The sequence below is a fragment of the Lampetra planeri genome, chromosome 1 (assembly GCF_965212315.1).
Source record: "Lampetra planeri chromosome 1, kcLamPlan1.2.h2, whole genome shotgun sequence".
NCBI classification, from domain to species: Eukaryota; Metazoa; Chordata; class Hyperoartia; order Petromyzontiformes; family Petromyzontidae; genus Lampetra; species Lampetra planeri.
In genome coordinates, this window is record NC_136107.1 from 35,185,502 (window position 1) to 35,208,010 (window position 22,509).

General features: G+C 57.0%; 2 protein-coding genes across 2 annotated transcripts in view; both read right to left on the reverse strand.

The window, feature by feature from the left end:
* Positions 1-222: 222 nt before the first annotated feature.
* LOC144721757 (trinucleotide repeat-containing gene 18 protein-like) lies at positions 223-19,544 on the reverse strand. The gene is made up of 10 exons (XM_078599656.1): positions 19,290-19,544; positions 18,729-18,846; positions 17,547-17,622; positions 14,493-14,601; positions 13,816-13,932; positions 12,618-12,809; positions 10,207-12,151; positions 9,297-9,474; positions 8,337-8,573; positions 223-5,453 (listed from the first exon to the last, which is right to left on the reverse strand). Exons 1-10 carry the CDS (start codon positions 19,471-19,473, stop codon positions 5,244-5,246), a joined length of 3,366 nt encoding a protein of 1,121 aa, XP_078455782.1. The 5' UTR covers positions 19,474-19,544; the 3' UTR covers positions 223-5,243.
* The window catches only part of LOC144717738 (uncharacterized), a 109,866-nt gene continuing 106,863 nt past the window's right edge, over positions 19,507-22,509 (reverse strand). Inside the window, exons 20-24 of the mRNA XM_078593386.1 lie at positions 21,169-21,492; positions 21,044-21,105; positions 20,487-20,615; positions 19,609-19,675; positions 19,507-19,544 (exon numbers count right to left, since the gene is read on the reverse strand). Of these exons, the coding sequence (XP_078449512.1) occupies positions 19,507-19,544; positions 19,609-19,675; positions 20,487-20,615; positions 21,044-21,105; positions 21,169-21,492 (620 nt within the window). The remainder of the gene's footprint in view (positions 19,545-19,608; positions 19,676-20,486; positions 20,616-21,043; positions 21,106-21,168; positions 21,493-22,509) is intronic.

Genomic DNA, 22,509 nt, shown 5'->3' on the forward strand with positions numbered 1-22,509 from the left:
CCACCGAGACAAAACAGGACCCATCTATCCAGCCAACACATCACCGATCGACCCAACAAATGACCCATCCACATGGCTACCACATCAACCAGCCAAAACATTCACCCGTCAACTCACCCAGCCAACACGTCACGTTATCCAGCCAAAACAGCACCCACCCAGCCAACACAGCACCCAGCCAGCCAGCACAACACCCATCCACATAAGCAGTCGTCCGCAGAGTGTCCATCGCTGCGTCTTACCGTGTTTTATTGGTACAAGTGCAGAATACAAAAATTAAATACTCAAAACATTTGTATAAACTGAAAATGCCTTTTTTTTGTTATAAGCAATGCTTACATTTTCGTAGTGTCAATACAAAATAAACCCAAGACACGAAACAAAAATATAACGGAGAGAACCAAAAAAAAACTAAAAAGGAGAACGGGGTTACGTTGTATGTACAGCAGCTGAGAGCCGATGCCGTCGGCGCCACCACCGCGGTTGTGATATTATGATTTCGTTTCGTGTCTTCAGATGGAGGGGGGGGGGTGGTGGGCACATACGGGGCATGCATTTCGAATCTCGTTTCGGACCCAACGTGCCGCACAGCAAAGGTTACAGCTCACGCAGGGTGCTCACCCTCCTCGGACGGACGGAGGTTTGCGTGACGGTGTGGAGAGCACCCCCACCGCCCCAAACCCTGCCCGGGGCGACCGCTTCCTCGCGAAGACGCTGGCCGAACGGACTCAGCTCGAGCGGGTCCGCGTCTGGAGGGCATTGCGTGTGTCGTGGACATCGTGATTATTACCCGCAATAATAATGATGATGATGAAACATGAATCCCACAAACGGGAGTCCGTTGTTGTTGTTGTTGTTTTGTAACCGATTTGTCAGGAAACCTCCCGCCAGTATATTGGTCGTTGTTATTTACTCATTAAATACAGGTTTCATTTTTTGTAAGGTTTTAACTTGTATTATTTTATTTTTCATAAAAACATTTTTTACACGGGATGTCAGCTGCATGTGTTTTTTTTAGGGGGGGGAGGGGATGGAGTTTGTACAGGGCTTGGGAAATAAAAGCCGCGAGAAGCCTCCTCCATCAGTAGTGGCCGGTGGCGTTTGTTAGCGGTGACTCACAGAGACGAGCGGACCCCCGCTCACGTGGTCATCGCGCGTGCCCACCAACGCCGCCACCACCCTCACCACCCACCGTCCCCCACGTAAGAGCGGTCAGAGTTAGCAGAGCGGCTACGATGTTGGGGTCATCATCACAGAGACGAGCAAGTGGGCACGCGCACGTCCCATTCGCATCACCGGCAATCGTCGTCGTCGTCATAACGAAGAGAGGGGGAACGACATTAAACAGAAATTCAGGTGAACCAGCACCATTTACGATTGCCTCTTCAAATCCGAGAGTTTCATTTTTTGTAATAATTATAATATTTTCTTAAACAAAATTAATTTCTTTCTTTTTTTTACAAGCGTTCGATTTTTTGAGCGTCTAATTTTTTTTTTTTACATTTTTCTAAAACTGCTCAAACGTGGCGGTTTTCAACACTTCCAGTTTTTTTAGTTTTTTTACTCTTTGATAACAACAATAGCAATAGTAGTATTAGTAGTAATCATCATCATTAATCATCATCTCCGCAATAAATCATCAAGCGTCGTCATCCTCAACGGGGCTAGAATTTCAGCCGGGCTTTTTCCGTATCAGCAGCCTCCTCCCCCGCCCTCGCGCCAAGAAAACATTTTACCGCACCCGGCACACCACATCAAGTATGCCCCGTCACTACCTAGCCACGTGCTTCAAGTCCACCAGTGACTGAGAAAAAAAAAATATTCAGTTGGGAAATTCAAGCCCCCGAAACATCATCATCATCATCACCACCGTCGTCATGTTCGTCGCAATAAATCAACAGGTCGTCAAGTGGTCGGGGACGGCGTTAGGGTTAACCGACGCTTACAGCCAGGAGGGGGGGGGGGTCATGGGAATCCGCCCGTGTCTATTTGCCCCCCTTTCTCCAGAGACGGTCGCGTTAACAGTGCATCATCACCCCCGTCATGTCGCCGGGGCCACGATACCGCCCGCCGTTGCCGCTGCTGCCGCTGCTGCTGCTCTCCGTGGGGAGGAGGAACCTCGGGGCCCAATTAAAATAACAAAAAAAACGTCCCGATGGCTTTCGGGAGAGTTCGCAAATTTGCGCCTCGGCATAGCGGCGATCAGCCGTGGTGTGCGACGTGATGAACCTAAAAAATATATATACACACACGCGCACACACACACACAGATATGCTCACTCGAAAATATATATATAATCAGTGATCGGTGGTTGTTGACGATGCAACCCATAGAAATATATACACACGTACGTGGTTCGTAGCACGTCGCGCTAACCACAGCGCCACCGCTCCCGCCGCCCGCGTGCGGACGAACGACACCCGAGCGCAGCGGCTCGGGGAGCGAAACGATAAATTCGACGACGCTCATTTTGAAGGTTTGCACAGCAAACGCGCAGACACTCCCAATACAGTATTGAACTTCCCTTTTAAACACAGCTCTCGTCATTGTGAACGCAAACCGTCGAGCACAGCCCGGCCCCTACCGGTACGGTGGCAATGACAGTCACAACAATGATAACGATCGTAATAATACATGTATGGATACCACGTGCTAGGGGACGACGGTAATCGAAACACTTGAGTTGTTTCCACGTTTCATTTATTTTACAAACCCGGGAGATGGACCGTGACAGCGGCAGCAGCAGTGCCCAGCTATCGCCCCCTCGATCTCTCTCCTCCTCTTCTTTATTTTACACGCTTCGCAATTATTAGTCCGTTTCGTGTGACGAGGGTCGACGGGCAAGCCACGGAACGACGAGATACAACCGGTGTGTTCGAGCATTTTAACGCCAAGAGTCGGAGACCTGCCAAACACAACGATAACATTTATGTACAACGCGACGTTCAACTGGGGTTTACAGCGACGCGTCCGCAAAAGTTCACGGGAGGGAGGAGGGAAGGGGCAGGGGGATGGGGTTCAAGTCTCCCGAATCTCCGGCGAATCTTTCCCGACGAGCGTCCACACACACGGAGGGTTCCGTCCGTCGGCCACGTCTGACGTTGGCGGCGAGAACGGAGTCCGTCGATTGTTTTCTGATTGTCGCACTCCCAATCGCGCTTTTGAAGAAGCAGCGGGCGGCAGTGAAGAAGTGCTGTTTTTCAACCGTCTCATCGTCTTCCTCCTCTCATCGACATCTTCCTCCACCTCCCCCCCCCCTCCTCCTCCCCAAAAAATCACCCACTCATGTCCCCTCCCCAAAAAGCAATTAACCCAAGAATAATACAAAATTACCCGATCACCAGACTTTCGTTCCACACCGCAAGCACCGCCTTCGTCAAACTCGCAGGCAGTGGACACGGCGGCCCGCGTGAAAACGGTTTCCTTGGGCGTTCAGCACCAGTGCGACCCCAGGGAGGGGGGGGGGGTCTCCAGTAGTTGACGGTTTCAACTTTAGCAGCTTCTCGGAAGGTGCTTTGGTATTCGAATAAAAGTAGTCGACTTAACAAGAGGGGGTCGGGCTCAGGTTCGCGCCCGCTCGCCCGCTCGCCTGCCCGCCCGCCCAACCGCCGGCAAAAAATAAAACCCCGGCGGGAGGTCCAACGCATCATGAGGTCGCCAGTCTTCTCGTATTTACAATGTTTCTTTAAAAAAAAACGAATCAAAGGATTAAAGTAAGCGTTCTTTGTGATTCCACGTGTCGGTCTAAATCGACGTTTCGCGGTTTTCGTCGTAATTCTGTTTTCAGTGCCACAAAAGCACCAGTGGGACCTCTCCGATCCACAGTCCGCGCGGTAGTCCTCGATAGAATACAAAATAAAAGTCCCGCCGCCGCAAGCGACAAACACTTTTTTCTGCCGGCGGTCGTCGTTCCGCAGGCAAGAAGTTAAATATCCACGGCCAGCCTAGGTCGGGTCCTCGTGTATCAACGCACTCACGCGCAATCGTCCACAACCCTATAAATGAAACAAAACAAAAATCGACTAACGACGTGTCGACGAATTCAACGAACAAACTGCGACGCAGCGAACACGTGGCTCTGACGAACAAAGGTGGCAGCCCAAGGCGCCTTGTTCTGGGGGCTTTCTGCAGAGGCTGTGACAGGACCCGCGCAGTGCACCTGTGACCTTGTGTTACGAGCGGCTTCGGCAAGTGCCCGTCCAGGGGTGCATTGGGAGCGTCAGTGCTACCACTAAGGTGGAAAGTAAAAAGCTAAAACTTACACAAATATATTAATGTTTAATAAGAACGACTGCGCTAAACTCTACGTGCCAATTACATCAGCCCTCCTTGCTTGTTGGCTTTTTTAATACTACTTTGTGAATTAATTGCGTGAGATAATAATGATTAGAACATTGAGCACGAAATTGTAAGACATTGTCCGCAAAATAATCGCGGTGATGGTGATTCTCGGTGAAACATCAGCAAGTAAAAATAGAAAATTTTAATTGCAAATGATTAACATTTTTTTAAAATACCTTGCAACACTTTAAGGGCACCTTGTCAAACAGCACTTCTGATGAATGATAGAATATAAAAAAATGTACAAAACGATGGTGAAAAAAAGCCACCATTAATGTCGTTATGTGTCCGCATTGAACTGAAAATAAAAATAAATAGAAAAAAATTACCGTTCAAAGATGACGGAATATAAAACGTAGGCGCGAGTGTGATGAGCAAAGAGCAAAAACAAATCATCAATCTGCCAGCCAATGTGGCCCAGATGGCACGACACATCTCAGCACTGAAGAGAGAGGTGGCCAAGGTGCCAGGGGGTAGAGTGAGGAGGTAGGGGGCTAGGGTCAGGTTCAGTGGGAGGACTTGTACTAGCTTCCACAGTTGGCTGCTTGGTTAGGGTGAAAGTTCGGGGATTAAAACGCATTTGACAAGCTTGTGTTGGTCAGTGCGAGTACGAGTACAAGTGGATGGCTGGTTGGCTCGTTGTTAAGGGCCATCGGATGATATTAATTAGTACCAGTGGCTGATCGGCACATTGTCTAGGCTCAGCGCAGCGCAGGGGCTAGTAACTAGCAGCTGGTTGGCTCGCCAATTAGGGTCACGGCGCAAGCTCCACCATTCCATCGTCCAGCTTCGCTCCCCAAAGTCGTCGTCACCATCGCCGCCCTTTTGGTATTCGTCAGCACTTCCGGCGTTTTCGTTCCCTCCCAGAAGGGAGGGGGGTTTTGGGGGTTGGGGGGGGGGGTCAGCAGAGGATGGGCAGCCCCCGCGTGTCGAGCAGCACGCCGGCCGTGGGGTCGTAGGAGCCGGCGAGGTAGTAGAGGTCGTCGTCGCGCTGGTGCCGCTTGCTGCCGCGCGTCATCTGCTCGTACTGGCACAGGCTCACCACCTGGCAGCGGTGCGAGATGGTCTGCACGTCGTTCTCGTCGGCGTGCTCCGACTGGTAGAGGGCGCGCTGGCAGGGCGACGGCAGTGGTGGCGGGTGGGAGAGGAAGGGGCGGGGGAGGTGAGGTGGTGGTGATGATCGTGGTGGTGGTGGCGTCGTTGATGATAGATTGATGGACGGATAGTGATAATAATGGCGGTGGTGAAGATGTCGTTGATGGAGGGAGGAGAAAGGTGGTATTGTGTAGATCGGACGGTGATGGTAATTGGTCATGATGACGATGTTGGTAATGATTATGATGATGATTATGTTGATGTTTGATTCCAGGAGAGGGAAAGGTTGGTGAATGGGACACAGAGGGAACAGGGAGAGAGAAAAGGACAATATAATTAAATGACCTGTCAATCACGTGCATTTTCTTTAACTCAAGAGACAAGGATGGGTCTCATTTGCAAGTGTGACCTGGGACATCAGTGTGCCAGTTGGGGGGGACGATCGCTACGCTTTGTCTCCAATTCAGTATTTTGTGGTATACTAAAAACTAAATTCGCCAAATTTGGACCCTGACGTCAGCACGCGATGGCCACTGTGCGACTTACAATAAAAATACGAAAATCATTGGAAAAATCAGTCGACGCATCGCAAGCAGGACTCTCATGAACAAAATACAGTGCTCATTTAAGGCTGATTCGACCCAGAGCAGGCCCTGACCTGCTTTGGATATCACCAACCACTGATGCTGGTCGGGGAATTGAAATCAAGACGCTGAGGTCATAGCGCAGTGTGCTACCATCCCCACCCGGCAACCAAGAGTGGTAATATATACGTAAAATGTATTTAGTTTAACTCGTAAAGAAAAGTGACAGAAACAAGACGCGAAAAAAACTGTCCGCGCAAAACGCGAAGACGCGTCGCACATTTTCATTAAAACAAAAAAAGAAATGACGCGGCCGAAGACTCTGCACGTCGCGACGGGATGAGAGCGCGTCCAGTTCGCCGTGCGGGGGTCTACTCCGCCCCCCCCCCCCAAACGATAAACACCGCGGGGGGAACTTGATATTTGATTTGCGATTCGTCCGATACCGAACAATCTGAACACAATCTCTCCATTCGTCAATGGGCGCACAATCTCAGTGAATTTTCTCGCCGAATATTGGCTGTGAATCTGCAGAGAAATATAAAAGAATATATATTGCTCAGACAGAGACGAGTCACACTTTCAGTATTTTTCTCACTCTCTCTATCTTCATCGGTAAGCGTCTACGTGGGTGGAGCGGTGGTACAAGCGGTTAGCGCACTGCACTGTGACGCCCGGTGACCCGAGTTCGATTCCTGTCCATGGCTAACACGAGTAGCAGGCGATGTTTAAACCAGTCCTGCGCCTCTCCATAACCCGTACCACTCAAGAGTGTGGTGGTCATGGGGGAGGCCTTCATCCAGCAGTGGATTGGCAAAGTGTCTATTTATATGATCATCATTATCATCCTTAATCGATCCACTGCTGGATGAAGGGCTCCCCAGGCCGCCTCCATCTCTCACGGTCTCACACGACGCAACCATTCACCGAGCTCCTGCGCACGAGCTGGTTTCAGCGCTCCATCTCCGCGGTAGCTGCACCCCTTTCTGCCACTCCGTCACGAGCAAGGCCCCCCCCCCCCCAACGGTCAATACGAACGCCTCTACACTCCGCGCGCGTTCCATTAACCCGCGCGTCGCTCCGTCTCTCGGCATAATCCCTCGTGTGCGCGCGCGCCTCTCCCCGCCGCGCCCCTTTGCGCGTGCAGCAGATGCCGCGAGGAGACAAATTACATGGGGTTTTTTGTTCCATGCGTTTTTTTGCGAGACGGGGTGGGGGGGAAGGAAAGGAAAGCAAGCGACGGAATCATGAGCCGAGCACAGAAACGGCGGTTTGCCAAGTAATACGGCGGTAAGGGGCCGTCTCAGATTCGCGCTAAATTGCCTGCTCAAGTGAGCTTCGCTCGCCCCCCCCCCTCTCGAATACAAATCTTGTCCAAAACACAATGGCTCTCCTGAGAGGGGAAGCGAGGTAAGGGAGGGGCGGGGAGGGGGGTGGTTGAGAGGGAATAATAGGGGGGAGGGGAGGCGGAGGGGTGGTTCGGGGAGGGAAGGCCCATATTAAGACTCCCTGTCAGTCTATGCATCTCTATATGTAAGTCTAGATGTGGGTCGCTGTGTGAGTCCGTGGGTCTCTATGTGAGTATAAGGGGGGTCTCTCTATGCGGGTCGATGGGTCTCTATGTGATTTGATGGGTGTATGTGAGTAGCCGCTGCCGGCGTACGCCAGTGTGTCCGTGAATCCACCTGTCCCGAGAGGGACCTGCCACTTTGCGTGCGTGTCATTACGTGCTCCATCTCAACCAAATTATCCAGGTGAATCAGTCTAATAACATACGTAAAAAAAAAAAATCGCTCTCCGATATTCGGCCAGTTCCTTTGATTCCTCAGCGTCTGCACTCGGGAGGGATCCAAAGCGCTCGCGTAAAACGGCACGCGTGCCAGGAGCACGACAACGAAACTAACACAACCGTCCGGTCGACACGGACAAAACTTCCTTCGCCAAAGAAGCGCCGACCGGGGATTTTCACGAAGGTTCTCCACACCGAGCCTTGGCTTCACATTCTGGGCAAAGCGATGACCCCTACACTTCTACGGCGGCGGCACCGCCCCACCAAAACAACAACAACAGCAACAATAAAACACACGTGAGCCCCCTCCGGGCCAGCCGCTTGCTTCGTTTACAACAACAACAACGACGGCTGCTCGCGATGGCGGTGGCTGCGCCAACCCCCATTGGGGGGGGGGGGGGTGGGTGCCCGGGGCAGCCCCCCCCCACACCCCACTCCACCCCCCCACCTCACTCCACCCGAGCACCGCTGCTCCACACCGCCTACCCCCCCCCCCCCCGCCTACTACAAGCGCCGGCGAGCGTACCTTGCCGTCGGCCGGCTTCTTGCCCAGGCGCGTCTCCTCGGGGTGGTAGAACCACTTGACGCGCACCACCATGTGGCTGCCCCACGACTCCCACATGCTCTCGATGCGCCCCACGTAGGGCAGGTTGGGCCGTCCGGCCGAGAGGAAGACGGCGCAGTCCCCCAGGCGGATCGTCTCCTTGCCGCGCACCACCGCCTTGTAGAACAGCTTGCGCGCCTTGCCCTTGACGCCACGCCGCTGCGGGGGTGGGGCGGTGGAGGTGGGGGCGGGGGAGCGGGAGTTGCGGCGGTGAGCGCTCCGAGACGAAACATTGTAGAGGACACGGGATATTATCAAGAACTTGGTTTGGTTATTTGATTTTTACATACGCTTTTTATTGATATTGTAAAAATAAATATTTTTCCAAATAAAGTTACGTAATCATTTGGTGTATAAGAAAGAGGAGGGTGCTGTTCTGCAACTGATTGGCCTCCAATAGAGGTGGTTAAAATGACTGAGCTACGTCCCGTGGAAATGATGGGACACGTGCACATGAGATGATCCACCGTCAGAAATGATACAGGTGAAATATTTAAATTAAAACATTACAAATATACCAACTACGCTGGAAAAAAAAAAGACGACAAACCCCGGTGACCCGAGTTTGATTCCCGCTCACGGGGCACCGACACCGGCGACGGTTATCAGAGCGTTGACGTTGTTCTGATCGATTTTAAAATCAAATAAATTCGACGTCGCAATATTCCGCTCCTCGTGACGACACAGCCCCTGGGTTGTAACGGTCAGCACACTGGGCTTGCGACCGGGAAGTCGCCGGTTCGATTCCATCCTCCTGGCACGGCAGTTGAATCAACGGTGGAATTGTACAGTCACCAGCACCACCAGCACCACCACCACCGAGCGTCACGATAATCACCATGAGCGAGCAGCGGCATGCTGCTCGTGACCGCCGCGGCTCACCTGCGTGGGTTTGCCCGACCACTTCCACAGCTGTCTGACGGGGAGGAAGGCGGCGATCTTGGGCCGGTTCTCCACGGACGGGAGGCGCTCGCGACGTCCCCCTCCCGGGGGCTCCCTGCTGGGGGCCCCCCCCGACGCCCGGCCCTCTCGCCTCGAGACTCCCCGCTGCCTCGCTCCACTGTCAAGGGCACACCCAGCAGCAGCAGCACCAGGGTGAGTGAGTGAGTGGGTGGGCGAGTGAACGATTGAGTGGGATGGAGAGTGAGTGGGTGAGTAGGTGAGTGAGTGAGTAGGTGAGTGAATTAGTAGGTGAGTGCGTGAGTGAGTGGGTTGGAAAGTGAGTGAGTGGGTGAGGGAGTAGGTGAGTGAGTTAGTGGGTGAGTGGGTGGGTGAGTGGGTTGGAAAGTGAGTGAGTGGGTGAGTGAGGGAGTAGGCGAGTGAGTTAGTGAGTGAGTGGGTGAGTCAGTGAGTAGGTGAGTGAATTAGTGGGTGAGTGGGTGAGTGGGTTAGAAAGTGAGTGGGTGAGTGAGTTAGTGGATGAGTGGGTGGGTGGACGAGTGGGTGAGTGGGTGGGCGGTTGTGTGAGTGAGTGAGTGAGTGGGCGAGTGAGTGACGTGCACTATTATAATAATAGCATTATATAATTGAAGCAGACGTTTCATTGTGTCAAAGCCGTGTTAAGCATGCTCACGCACAAACTATCATTGGGAAGAGCTCTTCTGCAGTGAAAAATCACAGCCCACTGTTGACCTCCCTCTATTGCTGACCCTCCCGAAAAGTGGTACTGATTTTAATGACCCTGGAGAGATGATGGCCAAAGTTGGGCATGCATGTGAGTAGCCGCGGGCGCGCGCGTGCATTACAGCTAGCGACGATTTGAGGTCACACGATCCGGGGTCGCGAACCTCACCCTGTTTTGGGTTTCGACTTGGCCGCTATCGTTGATGTTGCTGCTGCCCCCACCTCATCGGCTCCACCTCCTCCACCACCTCCTCCTCCTCCTCCACCACCACTGGTAGGTCCACCGCCTCCTCCTCCACCGCCACCAGGGGTGGAGTTGGCGTCAGCCATCTGCCGGGCCGAGCCCTGCGGCTGCGACAACGCCGGCCCCACCTCCCCGCGGCCACCGTCATCATCATCGTCGTCGTCCTCCTCATCGTCGTCGTCATCCTCGTCATCGACATCGTCCAAGTCCACGTCGTCGTCCCCGTCCTCCTCCTCTTCCATCTCCTCTCCCTCGGACGGCGAGTCCGACCCGGAGCTGTAAGACGAGTCGTCCCCCTCGGATGACGAGGACGACGAGGACGATGAGGACGATGACGACGACGTCGACGACGAGTTGGATGCCGAGGACGACGAGGTGTTGGACGAGGTGTTGGACGAGGTGGAGGACGAGGTGTTGGAGCGCGACGCGAAGGGCGCCGCCGCCGCCGCCGCCACCGCCGACGGCTCGGTCCTGGCCCTCGTCGCTGCCGTTGCCGTGGTGACCGACGACGTCGCCGCCGTTGCCGGGGTAACCGCCGCCGTCGTCGCCGCCGTCGACGACGTCGTCGCCGCGGCGACCGCGCGATCGCCGCCGTCGTCCGTGTCCGAGTCGGAGGAACTCTCGGAGCTCTCGCTGCGCCCGCCGCTCTCGCTTTCGCTGAATGCTCGCCCCTCGGTCCGCGCGCGGGACGACGAGGTGGACGACGACGACGAAGACGCCGCCGCGGCCGCCGCCGCCCCTTGTGCTTGCGCCACTCTCTCATCGTCAGCGCCGCCGCCACCGCCGCCGCCGTATTTTCCAAACCCGTACACAGCCGCGCCAGCGGGCAGCTTGGGGAGCGCCACCCGCACCGACTTGGCGGGGATCTCCGACGGCAGCGGGGTCACGGACGGGTTCAGCGGGCTGCCCACCGGCCCCGCGCCCGCTTTGGTGCCGGCACCGCCGCTTCCGCTGAACGCCGACGCCGGCGTCACCTGCCCCGCGGGAGCGCCGTTGCCTCCGCCGCCGCTCCCCGATCGTCCCAGATCGCCGACGGCCAGCTTGCGCCCCTCTTGCATCATCAGCGCCTTCGTCTTCTTGTTCTTCGGGAAGATGACGCCCTCCTGGTCCAGCTTGATGAGAACTTCCTGCTCGGCCTTGCGCTTGTTGCCGTTGCCGCTGGCGCCGTTGGCGCTGCTGCCTCCGCTGCCGCCGGCTCCTCCGGCCGCCGCCGACCCGGCCTTGACCGGCGATGGCGCCGGCATGCCGCCGTCCTTGCTACGGGCGGCGGCCCTCGGCTGCTGGGCACCGGGGCTGGGCAGGTAGGAGAGGAACGGGTTCCCGCAGCTCCCCTCGCCGCCGCCGTCGGCGCTCCGTGTGAAAGACGCCAGCGAGAACATCAACGAGCCCTGCGGCGGCGTCGACGTCGACGTCGACGAGGAGGTAGGGGAGGCGATGGCGTGAGTCGCTGCTGGCGCCTGTCTCTGCTGCTGCTGCTGCTGCTGCTGCTGCTGGTGCTGCTGATGCTGCTGCTGCTGCTGCTGCGGCTGTCCCAGGCCGACCGGGTTGGCCGACGCCGCCTTGGACTTGGGCCGCTTCGGCTTTGGCGCCGGCGTGTCGGCGCGGCCGGCAAACGGCCCCGCGGCTTTGGGCTTGGCGCTGCGCGTCCGCGCGGGCTGCCGCGGCCGGTGGGGTTTGAGCGCCAGCGGGGGTTGCTGCTGCTGTGTGGAGGGTCCGAGTCTCGACGCGGGTTTCTCGTCGATGTTGCCGGTGATGACGTCGTCGTCGTCGTCGTCGTCATCGTCGTCATCGTCGTCCTCCGACAGGTCCGTGTCCGCAGCCATGGCGACCAGGAGGTCGGCAGGCAGGGCGTCCTTCCGCGGTGGTTTGACTGTGGCAGGGGGAAATGAGGGAGGGACGCGGCTCAGTGGACGAGGCAACAGCGGCGCGGCGCAGGTGCAGAACAACGCAAACGCAGGTTCAATATGACGCAACACAGTAAAGTGAAGGATACAGCAATGAATGGGAAGAGATTAAGAAACGGGAGAGGGAAGAGAGAAGAGAAAGAACGGGGAATGAGAGAAAAAGGATGGTAAAGGAATGGAGAAACGGGAGCAGAGGGTCAGGAAAGATGAGGATGAGGGAGGAAGAGGCTACACCAGGTGCCTCGACGCTGCTCCTCTGTGCTGCACGGAGGAGCGGCGTCTGTTCTCACAGCAGGCGGCGCCAGGGAGAAGGGAGGGGTTCAGAGTGGGCATGGCCACACAGAAGCCACGCGGTTTACGGGAGGCTTCATTTGACGCACTAAGGATAAGCGCCGAGTCGTGACGCGCGGTACGAACGACGCGGCGACTCACCGCGCTTGCCGCCCTTCACCGCCGCTCTCGCCGTCTTGCCGCCCCGCGCTTTGCCCTTGGCGCCCGAGTGGGCAGCGGCGCTGCCCGTGGAGGAGGGGTGGGCCCCGTCCATGGCCCCCTCCCCGGTGGCCACCCTGCGGGCACGCCGCGGGTCCCTGCTGTGCAGGAGCAGGGCGGGCGCGGGCTCCGTGCCTGCGCGGAGACGCACGGAGATGCACGGCACGGCGGGTCAGCGCACCGACACCGCACGGCACGCCCCGCTGCCTCGCACTGGCACACCGCACGTCATGCCCCGCTGTATCACACCGCACCAAAACCAAACGCCACGCTCCACTGCAGCAACACACCGCACCATACCCCCACTGCACCACGCTACTAAAGCATGTCGGAACACAGCGCCGCTCCGTGCCACGCCCGAGAGAGACACCGGCCTGTGTGACCACTCACGTCGCATGGCATAATGGTCAATACCATAACCACAGCCTACTCCCCCAATCTCTCTCAACTCCATCTCTCTCTCTACACCACCATCTCTCTCTCAACTCCCCCATCTCTCTCTCTACCACCACATCTCTCTCTACTCCCCCATCTCTTTCTACTCCCCCAATCTCTCTCTACACCGCCATCTCTCTCTCTCTACTCTGCCATCCCCCTCCTCTACCCCATCTCTCTCTCTACTCCGCCATCTCTCTACCACCCCATCTCTCTCTGCTCCCCTGTGGACTCCCCTGAGTGCCAGGGGCTGAGCGTGTGCTGGGACCAGCAGTGACATTTACACGGAGACAGTGAGTGAGATGGGAGCTGACCGGCCGGCACGAGGCTGGAGGCGCCGGGGAGGTGGAGAGACGGAGACACACGGGGAAGTGGGGGGGAGGAGGCGGGGGAGAGGTGGAGAGGTGGGAGTGGCATGTTTGTTGGTCGTTCTGCGAGTGTGTATTAGTGTATGGGTATGTATATGAACGAGTGTGGTGAGTGTGTATTAGTGTATGGGTATGTATATGAATGAATGTAAGTGTACATGAGCTTATGGGCATATATATATGTGAATGAGTGTGTATGATGAGCATATGGGCGTGTCCAGTGGCGTGCGTGTGCAGTGGGTGTGCGTGTCCAGCGGGCGTACACGTAGTGCGTACACGTAGTGCGTACACGTAGTGCGTACACGTAGTGCGTGCGCGTGCAGGTGCGTGCGTCTTACATGTGACCGTGTAGGCGGGAGGCAGGAGCCGGACGTCTGTGATGGCGATCTTGCCCGTGTCTCCGTCGTCAAACTCGATCGCGATCAGACTCGACGAGTCGCACGCTCGGGGGGTTCCTGCGCCAGGGGTCACGGTGGGCGGCGGGGGGTGGGGGTGTAGGGGGAGGAGGATGAGCAGAGTAATGCACAGAGGTACAATTCAACAATGGATCGTTAGCCGTGCCTGAGAATTGAACTCGGACAAACGGGTTTGTAGGGCGGTGTGGCTATGTATCTACGTATTATCTATCCACGGACGCATGTATCTATGCAAGTGTCTCATCAATCCATCTAGGCGTGCGTGTGTGTGTGATTATGGGGAGTGGTAGTGTAGCGGTTAGCGCTCCGCACTATGAACCTGGCGGCCCGTTTTAGATTCCTGCTCATGGCCAACACCAGTGACGATTATGTGAACCGGTCAGGGGCCTCCCTTAGGTCGACTCAGCCTCAAATGAGTACCTAGTGTGGTGTGTAAGCCTCACAACTGGGGAGACAAAGGCGGCCGGGCGTGGTGTTCGCCACCCACCCGCTCTTGTGCCATGCTGGCCTTTATAGGTGCTCACTAACAGCACTTGCCCCAACAGTACGCCAAGGCTACCACGGGGGATTTTTGTCTTTGTCGTAGGGTGCCCACTCACCGCGCACCACCGTGCCCGGGTAGAGGAATGGGCACTTGGGGTTCCAGTAGGCACACACGCGCGCGCCCTCCGGCAGCAGCTGCCTCGATGGTGGCTTCACGTCCAGGATCTGTGGGGTCACGCACGCACACACGCACACACGCGGGTGTCAACACGTGATCACGGGCGTGAGCGCGCGTTGCGTGGGAACCATTGAGAGTGTAACCGTACGGGCAGCGGAGTACGTCACGCCATTGAACGTGCGCTTCGTTCGAGAGCGCGTGCGCGCGATCGGCGCCATCGTCGTCGTCGTCATCGTCATCGTCATCGTGCGTGATCAGCCATTATCTCTCCGCTGTTGGATGAAGGCCACCCCAAACCGTCGCGCCATCTCCCACTGTCTTAACCGCACGCGCGCAACAAATGCCGTCGATGATATCTAACCGGCAGTGATGACGGAGCGGTGTGCTCTGTCGCGCAACGAGCGAGTGTGTGTGTGTGTGGGCGTGCGCAGCGGCGATCGGGCACGACCCGCATGCCGAGCCGAAAACCAAAAACAACGAAAAGTTAATACCACCGCGCCAAAGCCGATTTGGCTTCCGCAGCGAGCAAAGGGCGAGCGATCAAGCGCAGTGCGGCACGGCGCTTGACTGATGAGCCCGTGCATGACAGGTACGGGGCCCCTAAAGAGTAAGAGCCCCCCCCCCAGCCAGCCCATGAGACAACAGGACCACCCCCCCCCCAACGCCCTCCACCCGCACTCTACCCAGCAGCCACTACCAAACCAACCCCCGCCCCCTCATGAATTGTAGATCTGCGATGAGAGGCTCTTGCCGTAGCGCTGTGTGGCAGAGCCACACTTGTTGGGCACGCACGGACGCCACTCAGCGCGGAGGAGAGATAACGGCGATGATTCGTGTTGTTTTTTTCCTCTCTGTGCATGCCGACGTTTAGCGCGCAACGGTGGCGAGCGTTAATGCCCCCACCCCTTCCCCGGCAATTTCCGGCTCTCGCCGCTGCCGGGGATGGAAGGGCCCTCCCCGCGCCACTCTCGAGGGAGCTCCGGAGGGCCACTCTCGTCGAGAGTATTCGGGGCCACGGCACTTCCGCGCTTGGCTGGACGTCGTTTGCCTAAAGAGGTGGGAGCAGCCCGCGCCTCACCTCACCGTACGCGAGCTGCCGATCCGTCGGCAAACACCGCCGGCGCTCGTCCGGTTAGTGCGCGGTGGGGGATGGAATCGAAATAGAACCGGCGACCTCCGGCATTGCTGCCCGTGCCGCTGCGCGCCGGACCATTGCTATGCCGCCAGGGCAAGCGGCCGATGCACAACGACGCAACTGGCCGATCGACTGATTGGCCGCTCGGCGACACCGTGACGAGTGCTCACCCGTGCGGCGCGTTCGTGCGAGTGAACAAAACAAACAACGACAGGAACAACTCGGGGGTCTGCGGCGGAAATTCACTTCTGCCCCGCTGCACGAGGAATCGCCGCGAGGATTCCTCCAAAGCCCCGTGGACGCCGGTGGTGTTAAAATAAAAAAAATAAAACCGCAACCAACTCACATTGAGATTACACACAAAAAAGCCGGGGGGTAGTGGGGGGGGGGTGAGGGGGGTGGTGGGGGGAGTCATGGGGGAGGTGGTGGTGGGGGTGGCGGTGGGGGGGCGAGGTGGAATGAATTGAATAAATTAATAAAAGTCAAATGAAAAAATAAAAAATAAGGATGTCACAGAGACCCTCGGGGTGGTGACAGGAAACGTTATCTCAGAGACGCAGGCGACACCGCCACTGAGCCCGGTGCCTCTCCCGGCGTGTGCGTGTATGTGCGTGGGTGGGTGTGTGTGTGTCTGCGTGTGTGCGTGTGTCTACGTGTGTGTGTATGTGTGTGCGTGTATGTGTGTATGTGCGTGTCTGCATGTATGTGTGGGTGTGTGTCTGCGTGTGTGTGTGTGTCTGCGTGTGTGTGTCTGCTTGTGTGTGTGTGCGTGTACGCGCGTGCGTGTGTGTGTACGCGCGTGCGTGTGTATGTGTGCGTGTGTGTGCGTGTGTGTGCGTGTGTGTGCGTGTGTGTGCGTGTGTGTGTGTGTGTGCGTGGGTGTGTGTGTATGTGTGTGTGTGCGTGTGTGTCTGCGTGTGTGTGCGTGTGTGTGTCTGCATGTGTGTCTGCGTGTGTGTGTGGGTGTGTGTGTGTGCGCACGTGTGTGCGCGTGTGTGCGTGTGTGTCTGCGTGTGTGTGTCTGCGTGTGCGTGCGTGCGTGTGTGTGCTAACAGCACTTTCCCCAACAATCTGTTAAGTGAGTGTTTTTATATGTCGGTGTGTGTCTGTGCGACTCTGCTTGCCTGTGTGTGAGTGTCTATCTGTGTGGTGAGCGGCAGTGTAGCAGTTGGTGCGCTGTGCTACGAACCTGGCGACCTGAATTCGATTCCCGCTCATGGCCAACACCAGTGACGATTATCAGAACCGGTCCCGGGCCTCCCCTAGGTCGACTCAGCCTCAAATGAGTACCTTGTGTATTGTGTAAACATCGCCACTGGGGAGACAAAGGTGTTCCGGCGTGGTGTTGGCCACCCACCCCCTCGTGTGTCGTGCCGGCCTTCATAGGTGCTCACTCACAGCACTTGCCCCAATAGTCAGTTAAGGTTATATTGGGGTCATTTGTCTTTGTTTGCACCTAGTCTGGCACAAGCGCTACAGTGAAGTCACCGTTACTTGGTGGCGAATGGCGGCTGCTGTAGCTGTTGCAGACGTGTATGTGAATGCTTGGCTGTGTGTTATGTGCGTGTCTGTGCACCTGTTCATGTGCATAAGTGTGTAAGTGAACATGTCTGTCTGTCTGTGCGTGCGTGTACGTCTTGTTGTCTATGTACGTGTGTGTGTGGCCGCATGTCTACGCACGTCTATGTATTTACGCGTGCGTTTGCGTGCTCTTTCCCGTGCGCATTTTTGCGCGCGTATTCGTGTTTCGCACGCATGCACGTGCGTGCGTCCGCGCGTCCGTCCACGCTTGCGTGTGTGCGCGTGTGCACGGGTTTGTCCGTGCGCGTGGGTGCGCTGCGCGTGCACATGACCCACCGCTTCCTGCAGCAGTTGCTCGAGCGGGTAGACGTGGGGCCTGTTTCCCCTCTCGCCGTCGACCACCACGCCGTAACTGCCGCGGACACAGACACACACAGACGTCACGACGCGTTAACACGCGAGCACATAACAGACCGGCGCACTGGCTGCTTTAGCCAGCGGGCTCCGTGCCTGGGTTCGTAGTTTGGCTGGGCGACGACTGGGTAAGTTGACGGGGATGATTCGCTGGTCCGTGGACTGGGTGACTGGATGGCTGGGCGAACAGTTGGCTGAGTATTTTGGTAGATTACTGGGTGGCTGACTGTTTGAGAAATGGGCTGGGTGGGTAGCGGTAGCGTAGTGGTTAGCACCCGACGCGACGGCTCCGTTGACCCGAGTTCGATTCCCGCTCACGACTAATATCAGTGGCCATCCTCTAGGTCAACTCAGCTTCAAATGAGTACCTCGTGACGTGAGTAAGCATCTGCACCGGGTAGACAAAGGCGGCCCGGGCGTCGTGTTGGCCACCTATCCCCTGGTGTGCCATGTTGGCCTTCAGCGGTGCTCGCTAGCAGCACTTTCCCCAACAGTCCGCTAAAGGCTACGTGGAGGATCTTTGTCTACATCATTGTGCGTACAAAGACAAAGATCCCCCCTTATAGCCTGGAATGGATTGCTGGGGCAAGTGCTGTTAGCGAGCACCTATGGAGGCCGTCACGGCACACGAGGGGGTAGGTGGCCAAAACCACGCCCGGCCGCCTTTTTAAGCCCAGTGGCGATGTTTACACACCGCACCAGGTACTCATTTGAGGCTCAGTCGATCTAGGTGTGGCCCATGACCGGTTCAGATAATCCTCACCGTTGTTGACTGTGAGCAGGAATCTAACACGGGCCGCCAGGTTCCTAGCGCAGAGCGCTAACCGCGTACACACACACACACACGCGTGCCTACACACACACACACACCCACACGCGTGCCTACACACACACACACACCCACACGCGTGCCTACACACACACACACACACGCGTGCCTACACACACACACACACCCACACGCGTGCCTACACACACACACACGCGTGCCTACACACACACACACACGCGTGCCTACACACACACACACACGCGTGCCTACACACACACACACGCGTGCGTACACACACGCGTGCGTACACACACACCCATACGCGTCCTCACATGTCGGGAGGCTGAATGGCTCGCACGGTGCCCGGGTGGAGCAGCTCGTCCTCCATGGGGATGAGGATGCGGAGTCCATCCCGCACGTCGGAGCGCTCCAGGCAGCAGCGTGGGGGCTCTGGGGGGGGGGGGGGGGTGAGCAGGTGAAGGAGAGGGCAGTTTAATCATCTTGAAACTTTTCCCTCCTTTATTTGTGTGCGCACATAGTGTAGCCGTGAGCACTATGAACCCGGCGAGCCGAGTTCGATTGCTGCTCACGGCCAACGCCGGTGAGGATTATCTGAACCAATACCGGGCCTTCCCGAGGTCGACTCAGCCACAAATCAGTACCTGGTGTGGTGTGTAAACATCATGACCACCGGGGAGACAAAGGACGGCCGGGAGTGGTGCTGGCCACCCACCAACTCGTGTGCCGTGCTGGCCTCCGTGAGTGCTCGTTAACAGCACTTGCCCCAACAGCCTGCTAAGGCTATACGGGAGATTTTGTCTTTTGTGCGTGTATGTTCGTCCTAACACCCCCCCCCCCCCCCCCCCATATTGCCCACGTGTGCGGGCGCTCACCGGGCGTGTGCGGGCGCTCGCGCAGACGGATGAGCGGCACCTCGTCCTCCTCGTCCGAGAACGAGGTGGCGCTGCCCCCCCCCTCCGCCGCTCCCCCCGCCGCCGGGGGTGGTGAATCCGAACGGTCGCGCCGCCGCCGCAGCCGCGCCTGTGGCGCCAGTGGCGGCGGCGGCGGCGAGCCCATCCGGAACGGTCGCTCGCGCCCCTCCCGCTGGGCTCACGCCAACGCCGGTGCCGCCGCCGCCACCGCCGGAGCTGCCGGTGCCACCGCCGCCACCGGGACCAACGCTGCCGCCGCCGCACGGACCGACCCCCGCACCTCCTCCCCCTCCGCTGGGTCCAACCGGACGGATGCAAGCGCCGCCGGTGGGGGCCGTGCGGCTCACCTGCCGTGAGATGGCGAGGGAGGTGCAAGAGGAGGGAGCTGTGGTGAGATGGCAGCGTGTCGCGGCGAGTCACCCGCGGACAGACCGGGCGACTTGCGACGGAGTGACTCTGACTTGGAGTCTGAGCTGAGCTAAGCAGCTCAAGACCGCCAGCAGTGCTGGCAGCTATAGGAGATCGTCATTGCAGAGAGTTACAGAGAGAGTCATAGGCCACAGCCGAAGACCATCAGCAGTGAAGGCAGTCACAGGACGGTGCATCGTGTAAACGTGCAAACCAACAACAGCAAAACCACCACCAACAACAACAACACACAATGTACACTAATCCCACGCCGAAACGTACCGCAAATGGAATAGAGAACACGGAGTGCTTACACAGAGTCGATAGATGGATGTGGATGGATGTATGGATTTCCACGTGGACTGGGTGAATGTGTGCCTGAACGTGTGGTTGGACAGCTGCATTCCTGTGAGGCTCAGTGATAAGCCGGCTGGGTGGCTGAATGAACGGCTGGCCGTATTGGAATTTGAGCTGAGGGCTGTGCGAACTCAGTGTGGAGGGTATTGTGACTGTGACTTTGTAGGTGTGTGTGTGTGCGGCTGTGGGACTAGGTGCCTAGGTGACTGAATGGCCGGGGCAGTGGGTGACAACGTGGCTCAGGGGCTAGGTGATCAAGTGCCTTAGTTGCTAGGGCATTGGGTAACAGAGTGGCTGAGCGGCTAGATGACTTAATCGGCTGAGTGGCCGAGGTGACCGGTCGACCAAACATTTGAGTGACTGCGCGGCAAACGGGCAGGTGACCACACGCACCGATCGGCAATCGCCCTTGCTCTTGGATGCTTTGGGTTTGGTGCCGGGCTTCCCGCTCGGCCGGCTGGCCTGGGAGAGGCCGGCGCGGCTTGGCACGGCCACGGTCCCCATCTTGCCGCTCTTCTTCCGCTGAGCGGGAATCGGAACACGGAAGACGCACTCCCGTTAGCGTTCACATCGCGCGTGGCAAAGGCAAGAGGCTCACGTGGGGCTCCGTGCTCGGCGATGGCGAATCAGGCGTAGGGTCAGGCGACGTGTGTGTGTGTGTGCGCATGTGGGGAGTGGTATGGTAGAGGTTAGTGGGCTGCGCTATGAACCCGGCTAATCCGCTCAAGGCCAATACCATTGACTCAGCCTCAAATGAGTACCTGATGCGGTGTGTAAACATCACTACCGGGGAGACAAATACAGGAACCGATAATCAGCTTTGTCGTGATTTTCGGTGGCGATTCGTTTACAAGTTTGGTAGTTTTCATGACAACGTACGACATGTCCTTGGGCACAACAATCATCATGATCGTCATATTTCCTTTTTATTTTAAATGTCCTTTACTTACCGCTGCCTTCTCTTTCATCTTCGCCTTGCTGGCTCCGCTTGCCGGGCCCGAGCCGTTTCCACCTCCGGTGAGAAAAGCCGACATGGGCAGCGCCGCTCCACCACCACCGCCGCCACCACCGCCACCTCCACCGCCGCCGCCAAGCGTCCACATCCCGGCAGTGCCAAAATCGGCAAAATCCCCTCGCATCGCGCTGTGCGCGGCAGGAGGCCTCGCCACCCTCGGCTTAGTAGGCCTAGGCTTCGACTTTGCAGACTTGGCCATCGGCACGGACGTTTTGGGCGGAGTTGTGCTGGCGCCGGGAGGCCGCGAGAGGCCCGGCAGCAGCTTGGGCCTCTTGCCAGGCCGCGAGATGACGGGCGCGGCCTTTTTGGGTGGCCGAGGGGCGGCCGGAGTGGTCCTTCGCACCTTCACGTCGACCTCCGAGTCGGAAAATTGGGAATCGGTGCCTGGTGTCACGAATAAAACAAAGACAAAGACGGAGACTATGTTAACTACTTAGTAGTATTGCTTTGTACTTTTCCTTCACCTTTTTTCCCGATTGCGTTATCGTTGCCTTGAAATAAAGTTTCCATTCGGAAGTGTCGCAGAGCAATCTTGCTAAAGGAGACAATCGTCTGTGGAAGTAGATACTACAGAGATACCCCTGATATCCATTCAAGCGACCACTTAACTATTCTATTATTCATACTCTGGGGCAGATATTATACAACTACTTCTGAGATCCCCTCAAGTGACCTCTGGTCCACAGAGTAGTGGGCAGCACTGGATCATGTGGGCATGTGGGTACACGTGTGCGTGTGTGGGGAGCGGTAGTGTAGCGGTTAGCGTGCTGCGCTATGAACCTGGCGACCCGGGTTCGATTCCCGCTCACGGCTAACACCAGTGACGATTATTTGAACCAGTCCTGGGCCTCTCCTAGTTCGACTCAGCCTTAAATGAGTACCTGGTGCGGTGAGTAAACATCGCCACTGGGGAGACAAAGGCGGTCGGGCGTGGTGCTGGCCACCCACCCCCTCGTTCGTGTACTGTTCCGGCCTTCATAGGTGCTCGCTAACAGCACTTGCCCCTACAGTCTGTTAAGGCTATACGGGGGATCTTTGTCTTTGTATTAGTCTCATCCTTAAATAAGTAACCAGTGCGGTCTGTAAACCTCAGCGCTGGAGAGACAAAGGCGGTTTGGTGTTGTGTTGGCCCACTAATTGCCTCGTGTGCTGGCCTTCATAGGTGCTCGCTAACAGCACTTGCCCCAGCAGTCTGCTAAGGCTACGCGGGGGATCTTTTTTTCGTGCGAGTGTGTTTGTGAATTAATGGTAGCAGTAGTGTCGTGGTTCGCGCGCTGCACTCTGAACCTGCCGACTTTCATCTTGATTCCCGACCACGGCTGATATCAGTGGTAATGGATGAGTGTGTGCACGTGTGTGATGTGTGTGGCGCGTGTGTGTGGCGCATGTGTGATGCGTGTG

What these genes read in the sequence shown, in the direction of transcription:
- LOC144721757 (XM_078599656.1), bottom strand. Translation starts at nt 19,473, where the DNA reads ATGGGCTCGCCGCCGCCGCCGCCACTGGCGCCACAGGCGCGGCTGCGG. An exon ending in TCCCGCCTACACGGTCACAT is followed by an intron (nt 12,810 to 13,815) that starts GTAAGACGCACG and finishes GTCTCCGCGCAG; the next exon opens with GCACGGAGCCCGCGCCCGCC. An exon ending in GGTCGGGCAAACCCACGCAG is followed by an intron (nt 8,574 to 9,296) that starts GTGAGCCGCGGC and finishes CCACCCCCGCAG; the next exon opens with CGGCGTGGCGTCAAGGGCAA.